This window comes from Marmota monax, unplaced genomic scaffold (assembly GCF_021218885.2).
Source record: "Marmota monax isolate L192 unplaced genomic scaffold, Marmota_monax_Labrador192_F-V1.1 WCK01_AAM20220418_F8-fsc00036, whole genome shotgun sequence".
Classification (NCBI taxonomy): Eukaryota; Metazoa; Chordata; class Mammalia; order Rodentia; family Sciuridae; genus Marmota; species Marmota monax.
In genome coordinates, this window is record NW_026694491.1 from 15,956,160 (window position 1) to 15,981,619 (window position 25,460).

The window sequence follows — 25,460 nt, forward strand, 5'->3', positions numbered from 1 at the left end:
TCCTCATGTGAGCTTAAGTTCCATTTTTAATACTGAAGAACAAAGATCTTGTTAAGTAAATTAATATTGTGCAAAAAGGTTTCCTGGAGGCATATTTAACCTAATTTCAAAGCCAACTACTTTGTAATATATGACTTACATGCAAATGGAAGCTACTAAATATAATTTGTTCCTTACAATGGTCTATTGAGGCTTCAAAACACATTATCATTAGTTAAGTCACCGGGATAAAGTGATAAAGGCAGATTTCTATTAAAAATCATTCACTCATTCTTTCTTCTACTTATTTACTTGCTCACTCAATAAATCTACGTTTTTGGGAGTCTTCCCACCTAAGAATATAGCAACTCTATTCTTGTGAAAATTTCTCAGACCGATACACATGAAATCTTGTTGACTCCTCTCCCCACCCCCACCCCCACACTAGCCCCTTTCTCCCACCCTCCTTCGCCCCACTCCTTACACCAAATGGTCATTAGTAATACTACAGGTTCCAGTTCCAGTTCCAGCTTAAACATGCACATACGCATTCAGTTCTCGGCCTCTTGAGTAATCCTTTTAGTCACGTTTGGAAGATTCTCTTCTAACTTGCAGAAACATGTCAAATTTTTCCAAAGTTTTGGGATCAAAGAATCTCCTAATATTGCTCCATGGACCCCAGGTTTAGAACATCTGTTCTTCCTGTTCTCTTGGGAGTTTTTTTCCAACGATAAAACCATTATTTCCAGCTCTGACATTGCTCCTAATCTTCAAATTCATACTCAGTTGCCTGATAGGCTTCCAGGATATCCAGTAGTCAACTAACTTTGACACATTGTCCTTCATATGAGATGATCCCCAATTAAAAAAAAAAAGAGTTGTGCCATAATCTACTTGTTCATTCAAGCTAGAAACGTCTCTTTTCCTTACTTCTGTCTCTAGTCAGGAATCAGAAAGCACTCCCCTTTGATCTCCTTAATATTTCTCAGATATTCCTCTTCTTCCCTCCTCCTTTTGCTATGACACTAGTTCAGGTCATTATAATTTTGTGCCTAGACTAATGCAAAAGTAGTGGTCTTTCTGTCCCATCTTTGCTTCCAGAAAAGTGACCCTCACAATGGTATCAGAACATATTTATCTAAATTGCATTACCCTCTTTACAACCATTAAATGGATCCCAAGTATGGCAGGTGAGGCCTTTGATAACCTCACTGATACTTTTCAAGGGGCAGCCTCTCTGCTCACCACTCCGGATGTCCAGATTTATGCTCTTAAATTCAGAGCTACTGCTCTTCCACATTATGACCCACATCATCTTTTGCATGTGAGAATGATTCCCTACCCCAAGCATTTCTTTACCAAATCCTACTCCCTATGCCAGGCATTCTTTTCTTGTAGGAAATTTTCTCTGGCCTTCTCAATCCTCAGGCTGGCCTACTTATACCCAATGCCATGGGGGCATATGGGGATATAGGATCTATGGGAATACACTGTGACATTACACTGATATAAGTAATGAAGTGTTTCCTCCACAAAACTGAGTATCCTCAAAGGCAGGGAATCCACTCTAGCATGACACCCATTTTCCCCTAAGTGTGTCAGGCACTGATGCTCATTTACTTAGTAAGTTTGTAAGCCAAGACCTAGTGCCCTTGAACCTATTCCACAGAGACTCCAACCCTATCTTATTACAGAAGTATTAAAATCTCCTCCATCCCTTTATAACTGAATGAACTCTCACTCATCTCTTAGATTTCAGGTCATTTATCAATGTCCTCAGAAGCCGTTCCTGGTACAGCAGAAACACCTTCACATCTCCCCATTCAAAATTCACATAGCAACATGCTCATACTTTTTGACACCAAAATTCATATTTTCATGATTAGTAATTATCGCCTCTTTCTCACTAGGCTCAAAAGTCCATGAAGGCAAGATGTCCTTGTTTGTTTACCCTGAAAGTCTCAACTTCCGGAAGAGTGGGCAGCACATAGTTGGTACCCAGTAAGTATTTATTGGTTGAATGGAAAGAAGGCATTTCATCTTTGTCTTTCAAACCTGAGATCACCTCTAATTTTCTTCTTCCTCCTCTTGATTTTAGGGAGCTTTATTAAGGCTCACTTTGTTTCCTAGAGCTTGATTTACCTCCTCTGCCAGGTGAAAGGAATAAGGTGAGTTTGGCTTCCTTTGCAGAGAGATTTAGCAGGTACAAGCCTGGCATAAACTCATTTACCTAAACCCTTTGCTACCTTTCTATACTCTCCCCAAGACAGACCCCAAAATAAGCTGACGACTTATTTAATACACAGAAAAAGGTTTGAAATAAAGAGTCATAAAAATATTTTTGTGCCTTTTCTTCCCAGTTGTATAATATATTTGGGGACTTAATGGAAGAGCTGTTTTATTCACTGAGCCTGGCACTTCCAGCCCCCAGGCACAAAAGAAATGGAAAAGCCTGGAAACATCTGGAGGATTGCGTTTTATTCCCTGCTCCCTTTTCTTCTTTTTCCTTTTTTGGTCAAGTTCAGACAATGGTAAAAACGTGCAAAACTGTAATTTCTTAAAACACCACTTTATGGTATTGATGAATTGATGACAAGAAATTTAGCTGTGCACCTTGTGTTTGGAAGAATTTTCTTCTCTGGTACCTCATTATTCATCATCTCGCTGAACTGTTCCACATGATTCTAAGGTCCAACAGACTCCCACAGAGGGGCATGGGAATGTGCACACACAAACACAGAGGGACATCCTGAATGGGCCACAGAGTTCCTAGTACAGCTCCCAAGGGAGAATGCAGGGACCTTTCAGGGCAATGTTTTGGAGGAAGCCCTTTGAAACACAGCTATGCTGCATTACTAAACAGATATCTTTAAAATGTTGTTACGTTACTACCAGTTTTCAAACAGCTGTTATATAACCAGAGAGGAAAGAATGTTTTCTGGTTTAATTTTGCCATGTTAACTTCTCAAGACAAGGGGCACCCAATAATATCTGCCTCCCATTTTACATTTGTACTAAATACAACTTGACACTATTTGATGGAGGGGTGACTAATAAGGGGCATGTGAGAAAAAGTTCATATTTAACCATGGAAATAGCAAAGACATAGAAGCTATTTCTATTTAATTGAACTACGTAAAACAACCTCATATACACAGAAACTTGTATATTGAAAGATAAATTATATAAAACAAAGTAAATAATATTGCTAAGACTAATTGATCTCCCAATACAGTATGGTTTTCCACTCTTTGTAGGTGCATGTCTGCCAGCTAGATGCAAAATTTCTTAGTTTCCCTTGTGACTTGGTTTGGCTATTGTATTAATCAGCTGACACTATAACTTGATACATATATTTCTGTTTTTCCCTACTTCTTTCTTATTGAAAGAAAAGGAAGTTGGTTTGGCAGCTCCAGTGATTTGGACCTCTGGTAAGGACAGCATGCTATGTTAGGAGCATGTGTTGGAGCAAGTGCTCATGTTCCCAGTGAGCGAGAGGCAGACTCACAATCCTTTTTGAAGGCATGCCTCCCCACCAACATAAGGACGGTTCATAAGGCCCTACCTTTTAAAGGTCTATAGAACTTCCCAGTAAAACTACCCTGGAGATCAGGCCTTTACATAGGGACCTTTGGAAGATGCTCATCCAAATTATAGCAGCCAAATAATTAAGTGAAATATAAACAGAATAAATATGCATGACTTACATAAAGGAAACTATTCTGAACTTCCCTTCTGTTCTCTGATGCTTGAAGACACAGCCATGCCTTCAGTCAGCTATGACTGGGAGAAAGGGTTAGGGCTCTGAGCAAGAACAGAACTATAAAACAAAGAAGGAGCTCCTCAGGCTGTATTTGAAGGTGCTATTTCCACTGTTGTGCATTCACATAAGGACAGTTGGGCCTGGTCTCTGCACAGGAGGAAAAGTAAAGCATACGCTTTAGGAGAAGGCTGAATTCTCACCTTACACAGTGGTAGGCTGGAAGCCATCAAGAAGTAAGCCATGAGGGATGCCCCAGGAGAAGCAGCATGATCTTGAAGAACACAAATACATTCAGTATTCCACAGGAAGGTTAATAATTTCCATTTCTCCCTTCCCATCCAAATCCATATGTTTGTAAGTGTATGGTGTCCTCCCACATATGCTCCTCCATCCCCTTCTGGTATATGCACACAAGCCAGTAGCATTACATTACAGTGACAAATCTACAACATTTATTTCCGCTAATCACATGCATAGTTCTTGGTGAAAGGTTATAAACAAAATTCATACTTCTTAATAGCTGAGCAACAATTGCTACTTGGACCTCATATAAAAACCATAGAAAATTCCAGGTGACTTAAAAATCTAAATGAAAATTATAAACAAAAGAAAATCTCATTGTGAAGGAGGCCTTCTTAAATAAGACAGGTTTCTTGAATGCTGCAGTGAAAAAAAGAAATCTTGATAAGAAGAAAACAGCATTGCTAAAAAAAGTAGCAGAAGATGTGAAAGGTGAGCCTCAGAAGAAGACAAATTGAAGATTAATATATAAGCATATGAAGAGACCTGTTATCACAGAATCATCCCAAAAGATGCAACTTGAAACAATGAGATAGCAATTTTTATTCTTCAGGTTAATAATAAAAGATGGACATTATTAAGGTTTGGCATTCATGCTGGTGAGGATATGAATTGTTATATAAGTTTTTTGGAAAGTAATCTTGCTGTATAGCAACTATTAAAATTAAAAATGTTCATCTTTAGCTCAGCAATCACACATTTAGCAATTTATCTTAGAGGAAGACGTGTAGGAAATATTTAATAAGACTTTCTGCAGCTTTGTTTATAACAGCAGTTGAGGGGGGAAAAGAAATAAATGAAATAAATGTTCATTAATAGAGCAAAGTTGACAAAATGATAGCAATATCTGGGTTAAGTTCTGCTCTTTATTAAAATGACCTTTGGTCCTGTTTCATTATCTTAAAAAAGTTTAGGTAAATGCCAAAGAGTAATTTTACTTGTGTACAGCGAAGTTAAAGGGGATTTGGGGCAAAGCATGCTGCGAGAATGGTAGTGAAGGGAGGGCAAGGTATAATGTGTTGTGCTTGAAAACAAATCAAGTCTGGATGGAGAAGGGCTAGCTGTGGTGACTAGCAAACCACCCAGACACTTAAACAGAACATGGAGTTACTGTTTTGCCATACCCTGAAAGTATGTAGGAGTTCAGTCACTGACACTGACACATTTTAAGGCAATATAAACTTGACAATCATGGCATGTTGAGGTCTTGGGGTATCCGCTTTTTATCTGAAGTGGTTGGATATGTTTGATGCTTTACAACAGTTCAGTATCTGGAGTATTGGGGTTCAGGTAAAATCTGACAATTTAAAAAATATTTTTGTTCTTCTTAATTATACATGACAATAGAGTCTATTTTGATATATTTATACAAACCTAAAATATAACTTATTATAACTAGGATCCCAGTCTTGTAGACATACACGGTATTGAGATTCACTGTGGTGTGTTCATATAGTACATAGGAAAGTTATGTCAGAAAATGACAACTATGAATTTAATTCAGGAGATGAAGTGATGGAAATTTAATCTTAGAAATACCACTATGTGTGAAGCCAGAAAGGGAAACAAGAAAGAAGGAGCCAACTTGCTCAACAGTGGGATCATAGTAAGGATCAGTACAGGGTAGTGGTGGCAGAGTGAGAGGGGGGAGAATTATTTGAGAAACAAGAAACTGCTTAGCATAATGAAGGAAGTGGGACCGCTTTTTCAGTTTCTTGCATCACTGTTTGGGCAGATGATGGTGTCATTCATAAATTCAGGAGAAAGAGCTGAGGTTAGAGAATCATCTCATCCAAAGAGGCTGGCTTTTTAAAATGCACAGACTGGTGATAAATCAGCTGCAGGTCTTTTAATGCATAACAATGGAAATAGAACCTTCAATATTAAATTATAACAAATGAGTTTTCTCTCTAAAGGCCATGAATGTGACACTCTTAGCAGGATGTGATGTTAGAATAAAGTACTTTAGTGATTATATTTCATGTGAGTTTTCCAAGTGTAATTGGTTTCCTTCTTTTCTCCCTCAGCCAGTACATGGATTTACGTAATGTCTTCAAGACAAAAACTAACCCTAGGAAGATATGTCCACATCTAATTTTCCCTTCCAAATGCTTCTGAAAATTAGATATCTTAATACTGCACTTAAAACACCTAAAGCTCAGTAAAAATCTTATGGAATGTTATGACTATTCAGAGCCCTTCTGACTTCCTTATTAAGAACTGGGTGACAAGAGAGACTGAAAAAACGCTACATGTTGGGACAGGAAGATGCTTTTCCTAGGTTTGCTATCAGAAATCTAATCAGAGCTCATAAGCTGCCATCTTAGGATATACACACTGAATCTTGCAAAATGGGTGGGGATAGTAAGAAGTGTGCACATAGAAGCCCCCAAAATAAGAACTATTTTTTTTTCTTTTCTTTTTTGGGAGGGTTGTTTTTGCTATTATCAAGCTGACCTCTGTTTATCCCTTTTTAAGTCAAGCTGCGTGACTGAAATCTTGAGAGTCAGTGTCATTACAGAAGGGGCATGGCTTATGAGAGGTCAGCATCTGAATCTTCAAGGAGCTTCTTTTGCTCACCACCACCTAATGCTTCAAAGTGAGATTTTCCCCATGAGTCTATAAAGTTTTTAAGGAATAGCACATGGCTTATATTTTTGTTCTCATACTCTCTCCTTAGGTATCATGCTGGCTAAAGAGCAGGTCATTACTGTTTATTGAGTTTTAAGATGCTTATAGTACCCAAGTGACTTTTGAGTTTGGCTAAAAGTCCATAAAATATACAAAAGTGTGCCTATTGAACTGTGTATTAGTTACCAACAGAAATATTCTAAAGCTAAAAATAGTAATGGTATTACAAAACTAATAAAGCTATAATAGTTATAGTGACATTTATTGGATGCTTACTATGTGATATTCAATGTTCTTAATACTCACAATAACCCTATACAATGGACATAATGAGGAAATCAAGTTAATACATCTGAGGTAATATATTTAAGTGGTTAAATCAAAATAAGAGCAAAAATTTCACTGAGCTTTATAAGATAGTCCAAATGAACAGATGTTCCAGAAGAACACAAGTCAGGAAATATATATACTTCTTTAAGTAATCCAAAAGCTTATCATTATCACTTTTATTTAAAAAAATCTGAGATAGTGATGCTGATGACTGTTATCCTTTTATTGAGCATGTATTATCTTCTAGAAATTAAAATAAAATGCCTAAAATCTATTAACTCCTTGGATTCTCAAAATAATTCTATGTCCCAGCTTATATTAATACCAAATCAACAGACAAGGAAATGGAAATATGGAGAAGTAAAGTATCATGACTACAGTCACATAATAAACGGTTATTCTGGAATTGGGTGACAGAAGCAAAATCCAAGCAAGAACCAGTGGTCCTCAGTCCTAACTGCACAGGAGAATCATCTGCAGTGCTTTAGAAAACAGGATCCTGGACTACATACATCTCTGAACAATTAAATTCAGTGTTTGGTGAGGGTCAGGTCTTGGTATATTATAAAAGTTCCCCAGCTGATTCTAATCTCACCTGTGGCCCCTGCAGGCAACAGAAGCTGGGTTCCACTGTGTGAAGTGGGCTGGCTGAGAAATATGGCAAAAAAATCACACGACACAGAAAATAGTTTTAAAGCAGGATGGCTCTTTGACCTTAAGGGTCCAGCTTCCAAGCTGGAAAGAGAGCGAGAGCCCCTGTTTGCTTTATTTATATGAGGGAACTTCAAAGGCTTTTTACAGAATGTTCTTAGCCAATTAAAGTAGGAGGTGGGCTGTCCAGTTCCCAATGGGTCACACCCAACTCTGGAGCTGTCTTCCTAGCCCAGCAAAGACTGAAGTCACCTGCATTGCACAATCCATTTAGCGGGAGGGGCCACAAAATGGCATGCAATGCCAAACCAAAATCTTGACTCAAGGTGGAATGAAGATGCTAAATAGCTCAGGAGTGGCTTCCTACACTAATCTGCAGTCATAGCAGAGAACCACTGTATTACACATAAGTGAAACTCTTTTTTTTTTCTTTTTAATTCCCAACAAATAATGTTTGTGCACAAGGTCAATGACAGGAGGTAGATTTGAAAAATCAGTAGTTCACAAAACAATGGTACCACTATTGTCTTTGCTCTGGTAGAAAATTTATTAGCATTGATTATAAGCAAGAAAATTATAGATGACTGAAACAAAGCATCCCAGAGTAGATGTAAAGTACCAGGTTTATTTATTGAATGTCAAAGCTGACTTTATCAGTTTTAATTAGATAGTAAATTTACCATGTTGTTTCCAGAAATCACTCAGGAATACTATGTTAGGAAAGGTCTTGCAGAACCTTTCTAAAATTGAGCACAAGCAGATGGCTAATTTCTAAAATCTCAATTTCTTTCTGTCCTATTCTTCATGGTCCTTTATTTCTGATAAGACTCAGAGGGTAATATTTTCTGAAAATAAGGAATACTACTCTCAATGCAACTGAATACACACTGCCATTTCCTTCATTGTTTTATGAGGACAGTTTCAAAAACAAATGAAGTCCCTGAGAAATCTTGGATGTCACACAGTTCGTAGATAATGGAAACTGTCCATGTATGTCCTAAAAAAAAAACCTATGCCCTTTCTCTTCTGGGAAAATAAATAGCTCTGAGAAAAATGTGAGGCGTATAAAGGATAATGCTTGATCAACCTTAACTGCTAGGGGAAGTGGGAACAAATGCTGATTTCATCAAGACATTTTCTCACAGGTGCAGTCAACAAAATGTAACCACATTCTCTGTCCCCACTAAAACATTTATTTCAGAAGTCTTCAACCAAAAAACTAACAGCGCATGTAAATTGGGGAGGAGGTTAAAACAGAAGGCTCAACTCCAAAAGAGAGTGTTGATTGAATAAGCCCATTAAAAACAGACCATCAGTTGGGTGCAGTGGCACACATCTGTAATCCTGGAGGTCCAGGAGGCTCAGGCAGGAGAATCCCAAGTTCAAAGTCAGCCTCAGCAACTTAGCAAGGCCCTGGGCAAACTAGTGAGACCTTGTCTTAAAATAAAAAAAAATAAAAAATAAAAAGGACTAGGAATATATATGGCTCAGTGGTTAAGTACCCCTGGGTTCAATCCCTGGTACCAAACAAACAGAACAAAACAGTACTAGGCCATCCTAGCCAGCCCACACAGGAGTTGCCTGCCGTCAGCTTGGACTGGCTTCCTCACCCAACAGGTTCACTGCCCAACTAGCTGCATGGAGACAGCGAAAGTTTGGAAAAAAAAAATACTTTCCCTAGATAGCCAATTTGTTACTTTCACCTTGAAAATTATTTCTCAGCCACAGTCAGGTGTTTTGCTATTTTTTTTTTTTAAAGCACAAACTGTTTCCCTTTAGAGAGTATGCCTTTCTCATCATGTCATGGTTGACACAAGACTATGATTCAGAGTTCTGACCTGTCCTTTTCGGTTCCTGGCACACTTTCCCTCTCAGTATGCATGTGGTGCCAGTTGTTGTTGTCATTTCCTCATTCAGTGGGGTTTTCCTCCAAATATCAAATAGGTCACCCCCAGACAATAGCACGGGAAATAAGTTACAAATTCCAGTCTTTCTCTCCACCCTCATAAAATTGACTAATGGATGGGGAATATTTTGTTTCATTATTAATTTCCTAATTAAAAAATATTTCTTTTTAGTTGTAGATGGACAGAATGCCTTTATTTTATTTGTATATGGTGCTAAGGACGGAACCCAGTGCCTTGCACATGCCAGGCAATCACTCTGCCACAGAACTACAGCCCCCGTCCCATTTCCTACTCTTTTCACATATCATTATTATTTTTATCATTGAAATCTTTCTATATTTTTTAATAAAGAAATCTTGCATAGGTAGATAAGCTATGGAGAGGAAGAGACGCCCTTTTGCAATTAATTTTCTTTGAAATGACTGAAGTTTCAATAAATCTAAAAAATTTTAAATCAGTGTCTACCTTATTAGATTTTTCTTCAAGAGCAACATGAATGAGGCCTGTAAAGTATAATATTAAGCCAAGCAAAAAATGTTTAAGGGTTATACTCTTTTTCAAGACAATGATAAAAAGTCTATTTTATTTACAATAGACAGCTCCATATCAGCTGTCTCCTTTACATTTGTTTCTTCTATTAGATTTGTTGTCATTTCTACCATGGGCTGGCTTTCAGAATTTAAATTTATGAATACTTAATGATAGACCCAACTATCTGAGTCACTCTAAATTTTATGAGAGTACAGATTAAAATTAGGGCTTGAAATTCATTGTGACCACTATCTCCTGATGGTCACAGACAGAGACAAGGAGAACCAAGAGACCCAAGAGATACATATCCCATAGCAGGTAGGGAGAGGAGATGTCAATATTCTATAACCAGCAAGAGTTAAAAGTGAACATTATCTTTTAAAATCTCCTAAAAATCTCTCAAGTTTCTCTTGAAGTAAACCCATCAAGGACAGCCTCTCAATGTGCTCTTGGCAATCAGTTTTGCTGTGTTTTGGTTTTATTTCCAGCATTGTAAAATATCTCCATGTTTGTGCTGAGCATTCCATATTGTGGTTGGCTTAAGTTTAGAGGCAAAAGTTTTATTGGGGGTGGGGGGAGGTGTAGGCAACATGTTTAAAATGCTACGCCCACACTCGGTGCTGCAAGATGTCCACATTATGAAAGCACCGGAAACCTGCACAGAGGTGACAGAAGCTTCCCACAGATTCTGTCACAATATTGATTGAGCACCCACAGTGTCGCAGGCACCATTTTACATCCTTGTCATAAAGTAAAGACAGCAAAGTCTCTGACATCACAGAGCTCACCATCCGGAGAGGAGAGACAGACATATGTACATAAGGAACATGTAGACTAAATGATCAGCACCAGGGAAAAAGGGTACAGAAGTCCAAAAGAGAATGCCTTGGGGGATGCAATGAATTACTGACACATGGTGCTATTGGAGCAGGTCTTAAAGACAGTGCCTGCAGAAGCCATATTGCTCTTTGGAGGAAAAGCACCGCAGCTGGAGGAAAGAATGGGTATAAATGCTCTCAGGAAGGAGCATAGTTGAGCCTGAGACAGGCAATGCCAATATGTATATTGTCTCCACAGTTGAGCAAGAGGAATGGACTCTTTTTTTAAGTAAATATATATATATACAGAGATCGTGTGTTAAGGCATATAGATGGATTCCTATAATGTCAAATTTTAGCACTTCCTCTAGACCAAGTGGCATTCTAAGTGCTTTATATGTATTGCTTAACTTCCGTAACAAATCCTCTGAGGTAATTACTATTACCACCACCTGCAGAACAGGCAAATGAAACTTAGGAATGGTGAGCAGCATCTGAAGGGCCTGGAACCAGAGATCAGCAAAGCCTCAATTAGTATGTAAGCCATTTGATTCCAGAGTCTAAAGTGGTAAGCTACATGCAAGTGGCATAAGTCCATGGGGAATTACCATATAGATTACTTTTTCAAAACAGGTTATATAATTGAGGCATGCTTTGAGGTATGCTGTTTATAACAACACCTACAAATAGAAAAATCCTATATACTATGTGTTCTAAGGCCATCAAAAATACCCAACTGGCACAGCTTTGGGTCTTCACAGAGCCTACCATTTTCCAGTACATCTTAAGTGATACAGCATGCACATAGTTGAAGAGGCAATACATTTTTCATTAAAGCAGCCTGAAAATGCAAACCAAGTTTTTAATAGAATTTAGTTGTATGACATCTTCATGCTATAGTTTCCACTACATAAACATCTTTGCCCTATTCAGCAACTTCAGTTTAGATACATGAGGGAAGTACTATGATCAGACAAATTAAGAACTAAAATTAAGTATTATCAATTCTCATAAAATACAGCATTCCAAAGCTAAGGAGGCCACTCTTTGAATGAAACCAAAGGGGTGATTAACCATTTCAAATTCTTGTCACAAGATCTCTAACAAAATCACAAGTGTTCTTTTCAAAAAAAAACTTGCCATTTCTTCTTCAAAAAGGAAACATGTATATGTTGTAAAGGTGCATTTCTGTGAGTTATTTTAGTAGAAATAATTTAAGAAAGTGACAAAAAAAATTAGAGATGAAAACCACATAGGAATAATGGACGTTGTGCAAATATGAAAGTCCAATACTCAAGAAACTGAGTTCTATTCTATATTAATATTTTGAAATAACCATAATGCAGTTTCACTATAAATAATTCTGTGAATACTGTCTCATAGTACCCATTGTTGACACTTGATATATAAGGAAATAATAAGATAAAGATGAAAATATTTTAAATATTTTAAATATTTTAAAATGTAGTATATACATTTTCCCCCTTCCTAAATATGTAGCTCTTCTTATTTCTTTTCTGGGGCTTAACAAAGATATTACCACAGTCATGTATTTAAATCAAATTCTACTTAAGTAAGGAGAAAGTGTTGATTCTGATGCTTTACAAGTGACAAGGAATTTAACATTGTAAAAACTCCATCTGGAAAAATCTTCATCCTTGAGCAAGCATCAGACAAGCTCTTCTCAGCTCTCTTTTGGACCAGGCGTTATTTCTGAGCCTTGTGTTCAGCCTGTTAAGTAGTTTAGCAACAATTCTCCCACCCTGAATCTGATTCCATGCAGTATCTGGTCACATTTCTTATCCTACCCTTGAGATCTGATCACCTGGCCTGCTTTCAGCAAAAGCCCTGTTAAGTCAGTTTAGCAAGAGCCCCTTACCCTTGGTGTCTTCTGGTAATTTTCTATCCACTCACCCCCTCACTCTGCTAGTTAGCTACAGCAGGAAAGGAAAAGTATGTCTTCTTTCTCCCTTAATTCATGGACAGAGGTCCCTGTGACAAAAGACAGACTGACAAGTGACAAACATACAAACTTCCTGGAAACAGAAGAGGGGTGGAATGCTAGGGAGGAATGAAGACTACACTCACAGGCAGCTTTTTGTTACTGTTAATATGTTTTGAATAAAACAAAGCTCCATAAGACCAAGGATCAGAAACATGAATGCCTATAAAGATAAGAGAGGCAGAGGAGGCTAACTATGGCATTCTGAAGAATGCATATAGGGGCTATGGGGGTGGGGGAGAACTGCTCTCTGCAGATGGCAGCCACGAGCCCACCCTCCCAGGTGGGAATGGGGGCCAGTGTGGGTAGAACTGAATTCTCAAAGAAACCAGGAAATGAGTTTTTCTGGAGAAGAAACTGTAATTTTAGTGTGTGGTCCTATAATTCAAACAATTATAGCTACATCTCCTTACAAAGGATACTCCCACAAAGAAATATGAGTAAAAATAAACATGCTTAGAAAAATATAATTAAGTGAAGTTCCCCAAAGGTTCTGATGTTCTTAAAACTACCATACACAAGTTGATTTTCCTTATAACCAAGAGCCACTTAAATTCCTGCTCATTTCTTACACCTTCTGGTCTTTTCTGATGTGAATATATACCCCACTCCCCATACACACTAGTGCACAGACATTTTTTAAACACTATTGTTTAAAAAATGATTGCATGTGGATTGTGATGCATGATAATACCCCAAGAATGGAAGAATTGTAAATTCAACTTAGTTCAGCCAGACTATTTCTGCAACTAGCCCACACCAGCAATTAGTCAACAAGTGGGTTGTATTAACCCTGTCTTCCCAGCATGAGGCTTAGAAAAATCAAACAGAAGAAAAACAGTAACCACTTCAGAAATACATTTTGTTTCATTCTGTCTAACACAAAGTTACAAAAATGTAAACAAAGAAAAGTGAATGTACCAGAAACCAGACTGGGAAACTTGTCAGAAAAAAAAAGTACTGTATCTGAATAAATTGAAAAAGAGCTCTATGGTTGAAAGGAGTTTGAAGGTATATACAGGTGGGATGAGACTAAAGTTGATGCTGTCACAACTAAAGCTCAGGAGTGGAGCATCTATATTGCTGAAAAAGAATAGAATAAGATGTTTGATTCCTACTGATTATATACATGATCTATGTACAAGGAAGGCTATTTATATACCAAAAGAAAGCAAGAGTTTAGTCTATAAATTTGGATGAGTGTGAATAAACTTAAGATCAAAGGTGTTACTTCAATAATATCTCTGGGCCAATTTAATAAAACCAGATACAATACAGTGAAAAACTAATAACAATTTCTCTTGTGATTGTGACTTATTATTTTCTGGGTTCAACAACTTACCTAACTCCATTTTCTAACTACAAAATACAAGAAACTGAGGGAAAAAAAGGAGTGAAATGGAAATATATGTGCAATATTAGAACATGTTTTACTCATCCAGTCAATCTGGTGATATTGGAAGGTATATATTAATAATGCATAAAAGTCATGGGTCTATAGTTTTCCCATGTCACAAAGCTCATTCAGAGTTTTGGGAGAACCATATGGGTCCTCTCCCATTTATATGAAATGTGTCTTAACTACTCACTGGACAAATTATTATTAACCCTGTCATTTTTTTTTTTTTGTCTAACAAAATAATAATCTCAAAATCTGACCCCCGCTAGATACCTTATATGGTCAAATCTGAACCTGTCCTGATATGCCTAGTTTTTCTAGCATTTTGAACATGAAGCAATACTGTAACTTAATTTCATGATCTCTTGTTCTAATTAGGACTTAGAAATACATTTCCCATCAGAAAACAACTATATACTTGGAATATTATTATTTCTTCCATTAGAATAGCTCAAGTACATTAATTCTCAATCTCCCCCACTCCACCCCAGATTCTAATCTTAGTAATTATTTCTTTTCCATGGCCATTTCCCCACAATCATATTTACCAAAAGGTATATAATTCAAATTGTAAGTAAAATATTGTAGAATAGGTGGATTATTTTATAACACAGCTGGGCTTTGTCATAGTAAGCTCAATTATTTAAATTATCTTCCCATATTCCTCATTTTGATTTTAAAATATAATCATCACTCTAGAGCCCAAATAGATAACATTGACTTTGATTACATAATAAATATCTGAAATAATTTATATTGTGAGTGCTTGGGAAGGTAAAATGCACACATGCAGTTTTCTATTGAATAATCCTGAGAATACATTCCCCTGTAATTCATATATAATGAACACACATGCAGAACATTTATAAAATGTTGTACAAATATGAAATACAAGGTATAAATAAAACATCTAGCATGTAAAAGTGCTGAGTCAAAACTAGAATTAATCTACTAGTGATTTCAGAAATTCATTTAGAGATGACCAGTTGCTGATTATGGGTCTCACAAGAATGTACCTTAACTGGCATTTGCCTATCACACACAGATGTGACAAGGTTGTATGAAGTATCACCCACTGTGCACCTAAGAGCGGCCCACATGTTTCTACCTTCAAATTCTGTTATTTTCTTGGGATTAGCAAATATGCAAATGATGAAACCTAAAGTAATTTACCCTGAGTTCTAATCCCTTATAACTTAAGCTTTCTTCCCTTCCATACCCAGGTCTGTCCCATCCCATATTTTCATAGTCAGTCCCTAGGAGAGACACCTTCCACCTGCTGGCAGCTGGAAGTTTGCTGGGGCCCCTTTGGCTGTGGCTCTCAACAGTGATCCTTTAAGATCTTTAGTATTTTGCCTCCTCCTCACCCTCTAGTAGGACATATTTTAAATCTCATACTCAAATATACACTCTCTTTCACAACCCTCTTTTGAGTTCTTCTTTTCTTATCCGTATCCCTTTAATTTCTTTCATCTGTCTGATTGCTTTGGCTAGAGTTTCAAGAACTATGTTAAATAGAAGTGGTGAAAGAGGGCATGCCTGTCTTGTTCCAATTTTTAGAGCGAATGCTTTCAATTTTTCTCCATTTAGAATGATGTTGGCCTGGGATTTAGCATTGGCCTGGGGTTTAGCACAGATATCCTTTAAAATGTTAAGGTATGTTCCTGATATGCCTAGTTTTTCTAGCATTTTGAACATGAAGTGATGCTGTATTTTATCAAATGCTTTCTTTGCATCAATTGAGATGATCATATGATTTTTGTCTTTGAGTCTATTGATGTGATGAATTACATTTATTGATTTCCATATATTGAACCAACCTTGCATCCCTGGGATGACCTACTTGATTATGGTGCACTATCTTTTTGATATGTTTTGTATTTGATTTGTCAGAATTTTATTGAGAATTTTTGCACCTATATTCATTAGAGATACTGGTCTGAAGTTTTCTTTCTTTGATGTGCCTTTGTCTGGTTTTGGAATCAGGGTGATATTGGTCTCATAGAATGTGTTTGGAAGTGTTCCCTCTTTTTCTATTTCATGAAATAGTTTGAGAAGTATTGGTGTTAGTTCTTCTTTAAAGATCTTGTAGAACTCAGCTGTGTATCCATCATTTGCACATATGACTCTATAGTTACAAGATGCAAAAAATTCCAACAGAAATCTCCTAGAACTAATAAATGAATTTAGCAAAATAGATGGATATAAAATCAACACTCATAAATCAAAGTCATTTCTATATGTTAGTGGACAAATCCTCAAAAAGAGAAACTAGGAAAACCATCCCATTTACAATAGCCTCAAAAATATATATATGTATACTTGGGAATAAACTCAAGGAAAGAGGTGAAAGACCTCTACAATGAAAACTATAGCATGCTAAATAAAGAAATTAAAGAAGACCTTAGAAGATAGAAACATTTACCTTGTTCTTGGATAGGCAGAATTAATATTGTAAAAATGACCATACTACCAAAAGCACTGTACAGAGTCAATGCAATCCCAATCAAAATCCCAATAACATTCCTCATAGAAATAGAAAAAGCAATCATGAAATTCATATGGAAAAATAAGACACCCAGAATAGCTAAAGCAATCCTTAGCAAGAAGAGTAAAGATGGTGGCATCACTATACCAGACCTTAAACTATACTACAGAGCAAAAATAGAAAAAAAAAAAAAAAACAGCATGATATTGGCACCAAAATAGACCTATAGACCAATGGTACAAAACAGAGGACATGGAGACTAACCCACATAATTACAGTTATATTAGACAAAGGTGCCAAAAACGTACATTGGAGAAAAGATAGCCTCTTCCAAAAATGGTGCTGGGAAAACTGAAAATCTACATGTAACAAAATGAAATTAACCCCCTATCTCTCACCATGCACAAAACTCAACTCAAAGTGGATCAAGAACTTAGGAATTAAACCAGAGACCTTGCACCTAATGGAAGAAAAATTAGGCCCAAATATCCATCAGGTTGGATTAGGCCCCAACTTTCTTAATAAGACTCCTATAGTGCAAGAATTAAAACCAAGAATCAATAAATGGGATGGATTAAACTAGAAAGCTCCTTCTCAACAAAAGAAACAATAAGTGAGGTGAATAGAGAGCCTACATATTGGGAGCAAAATTTTTTTTTTTAAAGAGAGAGAGAGAGAAAGAATTTTTAATATTTATTTTTTAGTTTTCGGCGGACACAACATCTTTGTCTGTATGTGGTGCTGAGGATTGAACCTGGGCTGCACGCATGCCAGGCGAGCGCGCTACCGCTTGAGCCACATCCCAGCCCCGGGAGCAAATTTTTAACCCTCACACATCATATAGAGTACTAATCACTAGGGTACATAAAGAACTCAAAAAGCTAAGCACGAAAACAAACAAACAAACAAACAAACAAACAAAAAAACCCAAATAACCCAATCAATAAATGGTCTAAGAAGTTGAACAGACACTTCTCAGAAGAGGAAATATAATAAATCAATGAACATATGAAAAAATGTTCAACATCTTTCTAGCTATTAGAGAAATGCAAATGAAAACTACTCTAAGATTTCATCTCACTCCAGTCAGAATGGCAGCTATCAAGAATACAAACAATAAGTGTTGGCGAGGATGTGGGGAAAAAGGCAAACTCATATATTGCTGGTGGGACTGCAAATTGGTACAGACAACATGGAAAGCAGTATGGAGATACCCTGGAGAACTTGGAATGGAACCACCATTTAACCCAGCTATGCCACTCCGTGGCTTACACCCAAAGGACTTTAAAACAGCATACCATAGGGACACAGCCATATCAGTGTTTACAGCAGCACAATTCACAACAGCTAAATTGTGGAACGAACCCAGATGCCCTTCAGTAGAGGAATGGATAGGGAAACTTTGGTATATATATGCAATGGAACATTATTCAGCATTAAAAGAGAATAAAATCATGACATTTGCAGGTAAATGGATGGAGTTGGAGAATATAATGCTAAGTGAAGTAAGCCAATTCCAAAAAACCAAAAGCCAAATGTTTTCTTTGATATGGGGATACTGACTCATAATGGTGATGGGGGGCAGGGAAGCATGGGAGGAATGGAGGAACTTAATACAGAGCAAAGGGGAGGGAGGAGAGAGAGGGGGCGAAGGGGTAGGAATGATGGTGGAATGAGTTAGACATCATTACCCTAAGTACATGTATGAAGATGCAAATGATGTGAAAATACTTTGTGTACAATCAGCTACTTGAAAAATCGTGCTCTATATGTTTAAGATGAAATGAATTGTGTTCTGCCATTGTATATAACAAATTCGAATAAATAAAAAATTTAATAAAAAATACAGAAAAAAAAGCCAACAACCCTCTTTTGTATGTTGTAAGTTCACACTTAACTTTTTGGTATGGTCCGTTCTTTTTCATTTAGCTTCAAAATTCTTTACAGAATAAGTTTTATACTCCTCATTACCAGTCCTCCATTTCCTTTACACCTTAAAAACTTCTCGCACCACTACTGTGAAAATACACTCTTGAAGGCTATTAATGTAATCTTATTCTCTAAAATCCATGAATATTTTCAGTCCTCCTATTGCCTGTTAGCAGTAGCGTTCACTATTCACCAACTTTGATTTCTATGTCCTGTCCCTGTCTTGGTTGTCTTCCTTAGCCTGTTTTCCCAATGTAGAAATTCCCAGGGGTCAGAAAAACTTTTGTGCACTGCTCCTTTGATGACCTTACTTCATTTTGCTGGTACCTCCTTTCTGCAAACAATTGCCACATCTCTACCCTTACCTATGCATGTTTTCCCAAATGCTTATTTCATAGGAATGTCCCCCAGAAAACTAGAATGGGTACTTCTCATGCTGAATTTACTAAGTCCAAACTTAAGATTTTTCTCTTGAAACAAGCATACCTCTCTGATGACCCTATGTCTGTTTATGTATTTTTTTCCTAAGTTAATCTAGATTAAAATTTTTTGGCTATTCATTGTGGCTAATTCATTTTCCTAGTCACATCTTATTAAATATTCTACTGCTTATTTTTTTCTTGTATGTTCTTTTCTACTCCCTCATTCCTATATCTTAGTGTCTACAACATTATGCCCTTATTATGACTGGGACCTTCTATTTATTTTTCTTGTTTTTTCAACGCATTATCTCCAAACTCTACTTCCCTGAACACAACACCCATTTTTCACAAAATGCATCACATAATGGCCATCCTAAATTTCTGCTTTCATCATGTCTTCCTGTTTAACAAAATTCTGGAATACAAACTCCTAATCTTTATGATGATGTCTTTGCTCTGGCTTTATTTATTTTTTTTTTTTCCGGCAGACACAACATCTTTGTTTGTATGTGGTGCTGAGGATCGAACCCGGGCTGCACGCATGCCAGGCGAGCACGCTACCATTTGAGCCACATCCCCAGCCCCTTTGCTCTGGCTTATGTTAATTTTCAGGTCTATCTTCCCCTATCCTTCCTCTACCTTTATTTATGTCTGTGCACCTACCTGCCAGGATTCCCTCCTTTCTCCTCTTGCTAGATTCTTCACCTATAAACATTCTATTGTTTCAAGCTGTTTTCAGCTTGCCAACTCTGACTTGGTGCTTTTTCAGATCAATCCAGCTGCAAGTGATTTCTCCAGTACACTTTGCTAGCACCAGCTTCTATCTCTCAGGAAGCCTTGATTAGACAGCATTATTTACTGCCCTGACACATAAGGACTGGGATTCACATATTCTCTCCTCCCCTATTTTTCCACATTAGCTTGTATATTTCTCAAGGCCAGAGTTAATTTTTCATAACTCTGAAATTGTATTGCACTTGGCAGAGTCTTACATACAAAGGTGGAACTTGTTTAAAACAAAAAAAAATAAGTAGAAATGAGCTCAGACTAAAAACAATCATATCCACAAGAATATAAGATCTGATCATTGGTCATTATATTTCTCTTGACTCCAGAGTTGATAAAAAGTAAAAGCAGGAGACTTTGTACTACATAAAATTTTCCTATTTAAGAAAATTCAAATCCATAAGTTAATGCAGAATTTGGCTTAGTTCCCACAGGAAGAACAAAGCAGTTCCATTCTCATGTTCCTGCAGTCCTCAAGAGTCAGCATTTTTTGATGTGCAAAAGTGGGTGAGAAGGCAGAGAAGATTGATGTCTTTTTAAAATAACTCCACAGAAAGACTAATTTACTTAGAGAAGTGAAAAACTAAAGCTAGAAAAACAAAATGAATTTTGGTAAAGTTTTCTTGTTATAGAAACATCTTTTCACATAATATGAGGTCTAATTTTGGAGAAACCACCCCCAAGATCAACTAAATAAGATTTAAAAATTGGTATCTGCCATTTTTGAAGTAATACCTGGATTATATACTGAAAATCAATACACAATTCTCTAACTATGCATTTCAGTAAATGGTAAGAGACTAAACACTTCTGAAGAAGATACAAGACCATAGTCTAAAACTTACATAGTGTCTGATAATTTAGAGTTCTTCCATCATTTTTGCATTTGATCTTTGAAATACCTTGTGTGTAAAATAATCAAAAGGTCAACAATTTTAAAACTAATGTAGAACCACATGGTTTTTGTAAAAAAAACAAATTCATTAAGGAAACAACTTTATTTTATTAGGAAAGAACTATATCCCAGAGAAAATCAACAATCTTTGAAAACATGACATTAATAAGCAGTTGTATACGTATTTTATTTTGTGCAGTTGTAACCTGACCTAATTATATGGCTAAAAGATTCTCAGAGTCCCCCTACACAGTTCCTAATCATGGCAGTTGCAGGGATATTCTTAAAAATGTAAGAATATTCTTTGTTAAAAATAAGAGTAAAATTAGATTACCATGTAGACGTGAAAAATGCAAATGGCAGTGGAACTACTTAAATAGAGAATGGAAATTGAGGTCTGTTTGCTATGCTCTCATAAGCAGGTAACTAAATTGTATTCAGTTAAAGCATATAAATAATAAAGAATATTCTGTTAATTTTAAAAAAATATTTGTTTTAGTTGTAGGTGGACACAATAACGCCCATTTTTTTTTTTTTAATGTGGTGCTGAGGATCGAACCCAGTGCCTCACACATGCTAGGCAAGCGTTCTACCACTGAGCCACACCCCCAGCCTGCAAAGAATTGTTCTTTATGAACAAAGGTAGTAAACAGCAAGTTGATGTTAGGTGGGTGCTTTAATTTAGATTAAATGCAAAACTCCTAATAAATCATAGCCTATTAAATAGGTCTCATTGTTTCAATTTAGATTATCACTATGGTTTATATTTTATCATTCTTGCCTCAGTCAAACCTTACTTAACTAGACTAATAAAATCCAGAACTAGATAAGGAAAATATCATTTGAATAAATATATTTTCAAAAGTTTGAGCATGTTTATGAATCAACATTTTGGGGGCCCAAAATAGCTTTGAGTTGGAGATTAAATATTGATTTCATCATTTGTCCAGTCATTTAGAATAAATAATCTCAACAGTCAGGCTTGATTTGCAGTGCCCGAGTATCTTTTTCATTTCTAGTATAGGTCAGATAACTTAGTTGTTTTCTCTCGCTATTCCATGATGTTGTGCTGAAGACCCCCGTCTGGCCAACCACTTAACAAAATAAAAGTAACCCTCAAATGGCACAAAATGAATAAAAGTTGAATTAAATTCCTGTATTATGATTAATATACAGGAATTATTAATCAGTGTAAAAAGAAAAAATAAAGAAAACCCTGATCCCTGCCTTCTATGAAATACAATAACAAGTTTAAGACTGTAAAATCAATTCTTTTCTTAGAAAGAGTGCACAAAGATGCCCAAGTTGGGCATTTACAAGGCCATCCCTTCTGTGTTTCCTAACTTCTTTACATTGCTTCATTTTCTTTCCTTTTTTAACCAAGCACTTATCTCTGTCTGACATACTGTAACCTTCATTTATCTGCTTAGGCTAGGAACAATTTAAAAGTTCCTAACAGTCAGGCACTCTTGCCCATTATTTTCACTCCTGTATATCCATGTCTATAATAAGGCCTGAGACTCAGTAAATGTTTACTAAATAAGTAAGGTGATTTTTATTTCCCAGACTTCCGATTATATTTCATCTTAAATATATAGCCACAATTTTTCAATAAAGCTTTCCCTTATATACGCACCATGGTCTTGATTACAACATGATTCCACTTAATTATGATGCCGTGTGAATCCTTAACTTCTCTAACCTTCTGCCCAATGGGAATTGTGAGAAAGGGATGAAAAAACTCAAGAGTTAGAACCTAACGATGTCAGCCATAAAGAAAAATGAGATTATGTCAGTTACAGGAAAATGGATGGAACTAAAGCCCTTATGTTAAGTGAAATAAATCAAACTCAGAAGGTTAAGGGTTGTATGTTTTCTCTAATTGGCAGAAGCTAGAGAAGAAACAGGAAAAGAAAGATGGGGATCTCATGAAAATTAAAGGAAGATCAGTAGAGAAAAGGGACCAAGGGGTGGGAATGACAAGGGAGGGGAAAGAGCTAAGGAGTGATATTGGCTAAATGATACTGTTGCATGTAGAAATATATAACAACAAATCCCACCAGTATGTATAATGCACCAGTAAAAAAATATGGGAAGAAAAGAACAATAGAACCAAGAAATGTGAATCATAATATAATAAATGCTTAAAACATTTAAGCCATCATTGTTCTTACCATTGGGATTATTAAATTATTTTCTTCATTGTAAAGAATTTATCAGTTTTTGAAGCATCACACAATTAATGTGAAGGGAATCAGAAGAGTCATTGCAAAACATGGTATCTTGCAATACTGAGCACTTAAAAGAAATTAAGAGGCCCACTCTGTGACCCCCCCCCCATTTTCTCCCCTGACATAGTCATAAGAGCTTCATTAACTTCCTTCTCTCTGAAGACACAGGGACACATCAAAGAATCTGAGCACATAGGCCTTACTAAGCTTCTTCCAATTAATTATCATAACAGGTTACCAATTTGTTCTCCAATTGCACTTCTACACAATCAGCCATAAAAAACAAAAACAAAAACACAGATTTCCTTGTTTCTTTGTGTCTTCATTTCTGACACATGTAAAACTTTGATTAAACAAATGTGTATGTTAATCTGTTTTTTGTTACATAGGTCTCTGCCATGAACCATGTGATAGGCAAGGAAGACTTATTACATTACTTTTTCTTTCAAAAAAAAAAAAAAAAAAACAAACAAACAAACAAAAAACCCCCCACTTCCCATGTAAGTCTCTTTTAGCTACATCAATCCTCCACTTCTGTGCTCCCAGAGGACTGTACAGCCTCTAGAGAAACTGCCACATTATATCACTGTATTTCAATTAGTTGATGACATTGGGTCTTCTCTGCTACATTGTGTGGTCTTGTAGAGTACAATATGAAATCTCTGCATCCAGGCACAAAATAGGCACTTTACAGACGTTTGCCCAATAGATGAGCTACTATAGCGAAATGAAACTGATCCCATTATTTGTACTCACCTCACACTAGTACTTTCATTCCTGTTTTAAAATTACATTTCTTGATATATGGTCTATATCTGGAGAGCAGGGCAGAAATTTTTAGCATTGCAGAGGGAGGCAGAATGCATATGAGAATAAAAACAATGGGCTAGAATTCAGTGAGGTGCTGCAAAAACAATGTTTAGAAGATGGATACAAAACTCATTCTTATTTTCTCAGAAATAGCTACTCTATTTCAATAGTAATGATCTAATTTATATCCATTTTATGTTATAGAAGTGTGACTACTCAAGGAAAACTTGCAATGAAAACATTTTTTGATAAAGTTGAAAAGCAGTTCTCAGAAATGGGTATTATAAAGTCAAAAAGATACATGCTTCAAGATCTATCTGTAGCTGAGAATTAAATAATAGGTATTTAATACCACATCAAAAATTAAAAAAAAAAAAAACTTTTCAAAGAATTTTAAAAGTCATCCAAATGTAAAGTATTTAGAAAAACTAAAACCTGTATGCAAATGATAAAAATTTATAGTTCTTTACACAGCTAGAAAACATCAATTTTACCTCTGGAGTCGGGGAAGAAGCTTGAGACTAATAGATTTCTTTGTTGGACTAGCTGTATCATTGGCATTCAAAATAGGAGATTAGGACAAAACCCTAGTATCATGATGCATCGAAATCCCAAAACTATATTCATTGAGACTGTGCCTCTGAATAATGCTTCTCATTAGAAATGTACTTACATTAGGCCTCAGCCTGGCTGCCAGATCATAATACTTCTCTGCTGCTTCATTCAGGCTTGCCTGTCTGTAAGGGAAAAAAAAAAAAATTACATCTTTGTATTTTAAAATTGCAGATAGGTGAACAGAACCATCATGCAAAAAATATTAACTTTAAAAAATTACAATCACACCAATTAAAGAGTAAGTCACCCATATAGAAAACTGAGTGCTTGCAATGAATGTGTTTTTATGTTTAAAGCATTGTAAATAGTATCTCAACATAATCCTATTCAGTAGGTATCGGTATTTTAAATTTACATACTAGCAAATAGAAAAGTTATAATTTTCTTAGCTTAACCACATAATGTTGAGACACCAATCTCAACATGATGTCTCAGAAAAATCTTCTTTTTAAAAAAGTGAGTTGTTAAAATTAATATTTAGTTGAGCTTTTTATGGAAATAGTGAACATTTGCACGTTTAAAAAAATTTTGTTCATTCTATCTAGAAAAGTCACTATCTCAGGGGAACCTTTGCATTTTGTATGGTCCCCCTTATCCCCCACCAAAAAAAAAACAAAAACCAGATTATCCCTCTCTTTGCTCTTTGGCCACTAGAGTGGGCAACAAGACCTAATCTCAGATAATTGAATGTTCTCACTTGGAATTTTAATTCCTGACTGACAGAAAGATGAAAGGATGGCCATAATTCACTGACATTGTAGAAGCAATGTGGTTGTGTCCTGGCCAGACTCTCCCTATAAAGGATTGCTACAATATCACACTCCCTTGACCATTGGGGCTACCTTATTTCCTGTTGCTTCAAGCCTTCCAACTTTCAGTAAATTAAATTCCCTTAGCCTTCAAACAGCTGGGTCAGCTATTTGAACAAATATCACATAAGTGATAAGACAGATATCACATGAGTGGCAAAGCT

General features: G+C 36.3%; 1 protein-coding gene across 1 annotated transcript in view; it reads right to left on the reverse strand.

The window, feature by feature from the left end:
* The window catches only part of Tmtc2 (transmembrane O-mannosyltransferase targeting cadherins 2), a 227,531-nt gene that overhangs the window by 26,153 nt on the left and 175,918 nt on the right, over nt 1-25,460 (reverse strand). Inside the window, exon 10 of the mRNA XM_058571325.1 lies at nt 24,546-24,609. Coding sequence (XP_058427308.1) covers nt 24,546-24,609 — 64 coding nt within the window. The remainder of the gene's footprint in view (nt 1-24,545; nt 24,610-25,460) is intronic.